The sequence below is a fragment of the Branchiostoma floridae genome, chromosome 15 (assembly GCF_000003815.2).
Source record: "Branchiostoma floridae strain S238N-H82 chromosome 15, Bfl_VNyyK, whole genome shotgun sequence".
NCBI lineage: Eukaryota > Metazoa > Chordata > Leptocardii > Amphioxiformes > Branchiostomatidae > Branchiostoma > Branchiostoma floridae.
Window position 1 is genome coordinate 15,610,254 of NC_049993.1, and position 7,378 is coordinate 15,617,631.

General features: G+C 39.9%; 1 protein-coding gene across 1 annotated transcript; it reads left to right on the forward strand.

Annotated features, from left to right (window-relative positions):
- The first annotated feature begins 3,032 nt into the window (after positions 1 to 3,032).
- On the forward strand, positions 3,033 to 4,808 carry LOC118431718. The gene is made up of 4 exons (XM_035842986.1): positions 3,033 to 3,126; positions 3,380 to 3,508; positions 3,778 to 3,873; positions 4,293 to 4,808. Exons 2-4 carry the CDS (start codon positions 3,385 to 3,387, stop codon positions 4,562 to 4,564), a joined length of 492 nt encoding a protein of 163 aa, XP_035698879.1. The 5' UTR covers positions 3,033 to 3,126; positions 3,380 to 3,384; the 3' UTR covers positions 4,565 to 4,808.
- The last annotated feature ends 2,570 nt before the right edge of the window (positions 4,809 to 7,378 follow it).

Below are 7,378 nucleotides of genomic sequence, written 5' to 3' on the forward strand. Positions count from 1 at the left end.
AAGATGAAAGCTTCTTCAAATTTACTACTGGCAAGATTAGGTTGTGCGTTTTTTATCCATGTGGCAAAAATATTACGTTACTGTATGCGTGGTTGAAACAGAAATCACATTTAAACACCTTGCGCATGCGTTGTGGGAAAAACAACTCGTTAATTCCACTCACACCAATAAGGATATCTACACTTGCTTAAGTGTGGTGGGTTCTTTAACGTGCTCAAGGTATGGCCCAGTCTTCTCAACCCGTTATGCTTATTTTCTCATTAACCCAATTTGTTCCGCTTATAGTTTAAGTTCATGAATAACACATGAAACTGAAAAATTTGCAAAGACTATCACTGAAGAGTCCCGGTAATTTTTTTCGACACTCTTTCATTAGACTGGGATTTCCCCACCGTAGGATGTTGTGACCATGTAGTCTATTTTTATCACGTCATGTGCGTTAAAGGTATGAAATTTTTCTCATGTTTTTTCGGTCTTTTTTGCCCAACTTCTCGGAGTCCTTTTGGCCAGCGGAAGTTCCGGAATTCCCCCCGCCTTGCCGGATATGAGTATATCAAATTTCGTATACGTCATTTAGACTTTCAGTTTCTTGAAGAGTTCCGGGAATATTATTTTGCATCGGACACGTTGTAAAACGATGTTACGAGAGTCGTCCAATAATGGACGTAATCATGGCCACCTCGCCTTTATCCGCGAAGTAATTTACGGGTAACCTTTATCCGTTGTTTTTCAAAACAGGAAATTTAGGGATATCAGGTCGACGGACTGTACACGCGGTTTCAAATCGCAATGTTTTCAAGCTATTGCACTGACCGATGGCTTCTATCCCCGCTATCTCCTTATGTTAGCCTGAGTTTCACTGTTCTGGCTGCTATTCTAGGGGTGCCTAAATATTCCATACACATTTTATACACGAGTTTTAACGATTTTTCCTGCATAGAAATTTGGAATTCATACGATAAACTGCTAAAAAAACACACGGGAATTATGATATTCATACTATCCGCTATTACTAGTATTAGCCTATTACGGAATATATACGATTCTTGCCATAAGTAAAACTCGAGCTTGTACGAACGGTTTAAACACTCGTATTTTTCTTAGAAATGAATGCCGTAAGATCCGTGTGCTTCTAGATTGGGAATTCCCTAAAATTCGTATGTGGGAGAATTCATATGAATTAAAGCGGCGCCCCTGTATTCTATCTCTAGGAAAACCACAGTTATACGTTTGCGCTTTCGTCAGCCTTACTGCAATTATTATCATTTCATAGATTCACTCTATCCGTACCAGCGACTTCACATCACCCTGTGACACCCAGAGCGTGGCTCTCAGAATTCTCCAGACGGCCAGACGCACCAGAAGTCGGGTCGTGACCTGAGATTTCCTGTCATTTCCGGCGCCGGCGCGTCCCTGGGCACACTGAGGGGCACTGACCGGGAGTGAACCCTGCTGCACGGTGACTGCAGGTCAGGGTTGGAACGTGCTACATGCAGTGATAGACAAATACCAAAGGGGGCGCTTTAGTGTGGACACTTTCCGAGATTCTCATTCAAAATTAAATACTAGTAGCCCAAAACAAAATATCTTTGAACTTGAAGCGATATTTGTGGCTTTCAAGAGAACTGTTACATAGCTAGATGCAGTGACAGACAAATGCCACAGGTGGCGCTTCGGTGTGGACAGTTTCAGAGATTTTTCATTGTACTTTTCCCTCAAAGTGAAATAGCGTGAAACAGATACAACAATGTATCTTTGAAGTGATGTTTTTGGCTGTAGATCAAGGGAATAGCCAAATGCAGTGGCAGCCAAATGCCACAGGGGGCGCTTCAGTAAGGACAATTCCATGGATAGCCACGTAACATAACAACTATCTTTGAAGTGATGTTGGATGTCTTGTGATTGTAGGTCTGGATATATAAACAATACCTATGCATGCATTACCGACTGGGCAGGTTTTGCGAAGACAAAAATAAATGCCAAGTTTTTTACAGGCTTTTACTATCTTTTACGTGATCTTACAGGGGAGTCCAAGTATATATATCCGTAAGGAAACTATGCAATCTACTAATGGCCAAGAAACATACTATCCTTAATTGCGGAATTGATACGCCTTCTAAAAACCCACTGCCAAGCAAAATAACGGGAGGCGCCCTAAAATGGCACGCTTTGTCATGCATTCGAACTCATGGCGCTCCATCGCTAGTTGCCTGAGAACGGCCAATCTTTTATGAATAAATTTTTCACACATTCATCTGAAGAACATTATTATGGATAAGAAGTGCATTCATACGGTTCATGAACCCTTCGCGCTCCGCGTTACAAGCGGCAACAAGACTGGCAATAAAATTATTGCCAGTCTTGTTGCCGCTTGTAACGCGGAGCCACTGAGTATACTTGCATACCCAGCATACCGTGGACTACTAGCATTCCTGTGGAAAAATGCCTGTGCAATTCCTAGAATTTTTGCAGACTGAACCTAATATATACCATTTGACGACTCCCCTGAGGCGTCGTCAAAAACTGTGAGACGTTTCCGTGTAGTCACCGTAGCAGCACAAAACTGAAGGTGTAGTGTGACCTTCAGTTTTGTGCTGCTACGCTAAATAGTGTGCCTTAACTTGGTAACGTTATTAGCTTTTCTAATTTTGCTCTGTTTAGAAGTTAATGATGAATTCAAGTACACAGAGGTAATAACTCAATCTAATGATATTTCAGCTTTCTTTCGGCAGTAAATTGGCCGGACTTCTGAGATGCAAGACGAGCGCAGGTGGCACGGTTCAAAAGAGTCACTCTACGGCGAACTGAAGTACTGCAACCATTCAGAGCTTTTCAAAGCTGTTTAACCACGTTATATACAGTTCATTTTGTTTATTTGCCTCGAAGTGACACAAATTAGACAAAGTAACTTAAACGTGTGAAGAAAAGAGTTATTCGTGATAGATAATTCCGTTGTATCTTGAACGAGTGATATAATGTTATATTCAGCCCTATGCGGACAATGGAATAGTCCGTAAACTTTGACCTTTCTACGTGCACGTAGGGTAGGCTAGCGACTCATCTCAGCCCTGCTGTAAAGTTTTCTGGACTCAAGCAAGGACAGACCTCAGTCCCAGTAACAGATAGGTTTGTAGACATTATCTCGTCGCTAAGTCAGAATTAAAAAACTCCACGTCAACAGTTGTAACCAACGGCAAACGGAGATCTGGAGGGGAGGGGGACGTGTAACTCACGTACCGACGTAATCGAGTCTTTAGATTGAAATTGAGGTTCATAATAGTAGTTTTCTAAAGCCGTGAACTATTGTATGTTAACATGCTTTCCCATATGGACAGGTCTCAATGTATAACGTTAGTATGATACTATTGTGACCCTGTAGGAGACATGCAGTCAGTGGCAGGCAGAAGACTGGCGACAGTACTCACCCATCTGTCCCAAAAAGGATCGCGTCATCACAAACCAATGGACATCATACCGTCCTTGGTAAACACTCGTACATCCTCCACAGGTGTCTGGCGTTTTCTTGCTTTTTAGGTATCAATGTAAATTTTTTGAATACTTTGATAAGTGGACTAAATAATGATGAACAGAAAAGCCAGAGGGCAAACTCGCTGACTTCAAATTATACGGGAAAGGCTATTGGGATATTAAAGTATTTCAAACTGTTGCGGGTTCTTTTTATGTATTATAGTAAACTTGGGTGGGGTAAGGGGCATAAGACAGTCCATAAAACATAATTGATGAAGGCAATGATATAACTGTTTTTCCTTCCTTCAGATTGGACATTACCAGGAATAAACGTCATAAATAAGGACACCGTCAGCTTCAGTCACGTGTTCCAGCCCTGGGACTTTGATGATTTTGACAAGTTAGGTAAGAGTAGGCAAACTTACTTCTTAAACTTACACAGCATAACTGTAGCCCTTAACTATGCTTCCTCGTACTACATCTGCTTGCTTTTGGAATTTGAGTATCAACATGATTATACTATACCATAATAATTTGGGATTGCCCAATAGCATCGTGTGCAAGAAAAAAAGTTTTAAAAACAGGTCTTGTTATTGCAAACCTTTAAGAATTTCTCGTATTATCAGCGTCCTAACAAGCTCTAATCTGAATAACTACTGACGGAAGAACACCAGCAAAAACAATATATTTTCACTACCGAAAAAACATAATTAAATGGTGTGTAGAACTCTTTATCAGCAGTCATTAAAAGAATTGTTGTGTATTGATATAATCAGCTGATTGTTTTAACGTTTAATTGCCCCCTGTAATTTTTTTTCTTATAGCTACAATTCCGGTCGGGATTCTCGCCAGACAGATACCAACGTTTTCTTACCTGTTAGGGAATCGTTACTTCTTCCAACCGCCTGAACAAAACAAGAATGAACCCGTTTTCAAGTTGGTCTTCATACGAGGTCAAAGCTTCGAATTCCTGCCAGCCTACTATCGCCACCTTGCACCTGGTAAGAGAACTGCAGCTACTGTACAGTTGTGCTCACTCGGCAACACTTCGTGGGCGACCATGGAAGAAATAAGAGACTCCTCACCTATGAGCTAATGGTTAAGGGAACATGTCAAAGAATCAACGTTGATTCAACCACACGCAGACCAGAGCCGCTTCCTGATGGTTGAAGGAGAGGTATTCTTATCTTGCATCATCGTTACCACGGCAACTAACAGTTCAGCCATTTCTGGTACCAAAAAGCACCAATTCGTACCGATATTCTGTAGTTGTGGCTCCGAGAGACACAGACAGTTACCATCACACCAATCAAAAATCCTATATCTGGTACTGTATGGACTGTGCAAGTCTTGGAGCTCGGAATGGGGCATATTCTGTCCTCACAGGAGATCTTTCCAACTACGACCTGAAGAAAGTTGCAGTGTTGTACCAGAAAGAATCGCTAGAGGGCGATGTGCTTGATATTGAGTCATGGGAAGACCAGGGCAGTCCTGGCACACTGAGGTTCCAGGTCAAGAAAGGAAATGAGAACATCACACAGTTAACTATGCAGTTTTACGTACCAACTGTTTAAAACAAACTTTATGGACACACAAAATGTAGAATGGCTTTTGTATGGTCTACTATAAACTACAAAAAAGTTAAAGGAATTGGATACATAATAAATCTTAAAACTCTACTAACTAAACAGTATAGCATAATCCCCATACAATCAGGCATGGGGCTAGACACGAGTGTCAGTATATTTTCTTATTACAAAGCAATCTTTTACGTTTTTACCTATTTTATGTTATAAACATGATTTGTAAGATGGTAGTTTTGAGTAGTGTGGTAGTCCTTTCTTTAAATTGTGAATACTGAATACAAAATCTGCTTCGTTGTGTAATGCTTCCTAATAAACATACATTTCGAATATAAACAAGGCCATGTTGATTTGATTATATGGATGACATCTATAAGTGTACATTAATTTTCGAAGGAAAAATTTCCAAAGGAAAAAAAAAGTACATTTAAACGTTGCAGCTGCAGCTGCAAAATGAGCCGGAGAATGAAGAAAATATATATATTGAAAACATATACGTCATAGAATGTCATTGTCAAGGTCTACCACGTAAACATAATATATCTGCTTGCAAATGTTAACTTTGTAGTTACTTCTTTGTTTGGCGGAGCAAATATTTGACACGCAACTTACAATAATTTAGTATTTTCATTGCATGGCGGTATAAGGGTGAGAACATTAAAATTTCACGCATGGCGGAATAAAGGTGAGAACATTAATTAGTGACGTTTTGCTGTGGACTCCCAAACATGGCCATGCGAGCATAGGCAGACCATGCAAAACATATATACATCCACTCTGTACATGTGAAGATACTGGCTACTTGGCTCAAGATCTGCCCAAGGCTATGGGGGATAGGGAAGGATGGAAGAAGATAGTCATGGCCCGGATGAGGATGATGAATGTTAGCGAGGACGTTTTTGAAAATGTTTATGAATGTAGAGCTCCAAGATTCGCCAGCATTTCGATTTTCCTGTTGTCTGACTTAGATAAATACTATTGGGTAAGCTCTTCGCAGTACCTACGTCTGTGTGTGCTGTATACACGTCAATGTCAGACAAGAGGAAAAAAATAGTGTCGAATTGAGACTATGATACAGTCTCAAGTTGCACCAGAATCTGTTACGTTTTATCCATAATTACCCCCCTTCCACTGCCTGATTGTGATGGATCTTTTATCTTGGGGCAAAATAGTCGTCACCACGAGAAAAACAAATGAAGACAAAATGCTCATAGCACTTCTGCCTCAACAAATGAATGAAATCTTGATTATATAGTATACCCCAATGAGTATCAGATCAATCATGATTTGTCAGATAGAACAATGGAGGTTTGTCACATGTTGTCTGTGTGTGAACATCTGTGAATTCAAGTTTTGTTTCTAGAGAAATATATTTGTAGCTTTTAAACACCCCACGATGCTTTGCTTTTCACTGAGTTAAGGTGCAACTTTGGAATTCAAAACAAATGAAGAAAATGATACCAAAGTAGTTCTGTCTTATGTTTACAATAGATGGAATGTTAATTGTATACTCCCAAAACTGTAGACAAGTAAGGCCAATCCTTTGTGGTTGTCAGGTAGGTCATTGACCTTTCGTCAAACGCTGTCTGTGTGAACATTTGTGCCTTTAAGTTTTTGTTTCTAGACTTCAGCCTTACAGAAACGAAAAGTAGTACATGTGCTGGTTATGAAAAGAATTAAAACTGCTTCTCTTAGTCCCTTAAAGTAAGTAAAAAGACTTGATTAGGAATCCTCGTGCCACTCGTTCCTGCGTCGTTTTTGTAACAGCTCAATGTATGAAGTAACGATGTAAAAGTGTTAAAATAGTGCATTAGATGTCAATATTATACTATGATATACATACTGCCTTATTCAGAATATTTCCTATTTTAACGCTGTTATATTGCTTAGGTTGCCTTTAAGTGTGAAGGAACATTTAGGAAAACCTGACGACACCATCCTCTCGAATGAGAAGTTAAGACTCACTGACACAGTAGGCAGAGTATAACGTAAAGAGAAAGGTAGCAGCTTAACGCTAGTTTTGAATCACGATTATTGTCTACATTATCTTTGCTTTTGTACTGCCTTCCAATAGGATAACGGCATTACCGTAGTTCATCGCAAGTTTTTTAAACTTTTTTTTAATGAAAAATAGTTCACGAAACATTTCCAAAAGAGTCAGCACACTCAGTTATGATAATCATTCTTAAAGCGGGGCACGTTGTCTTGCTACTCAGCCTCTAAAGAGGACTACCAATCCGACAAACGTGCCCTATTGCTATTGGTTAAACCAAAGACTTCTTTTGTCTCTGTCTCCGTTGTGTTCACACTAGCTTTTTCTTCACACT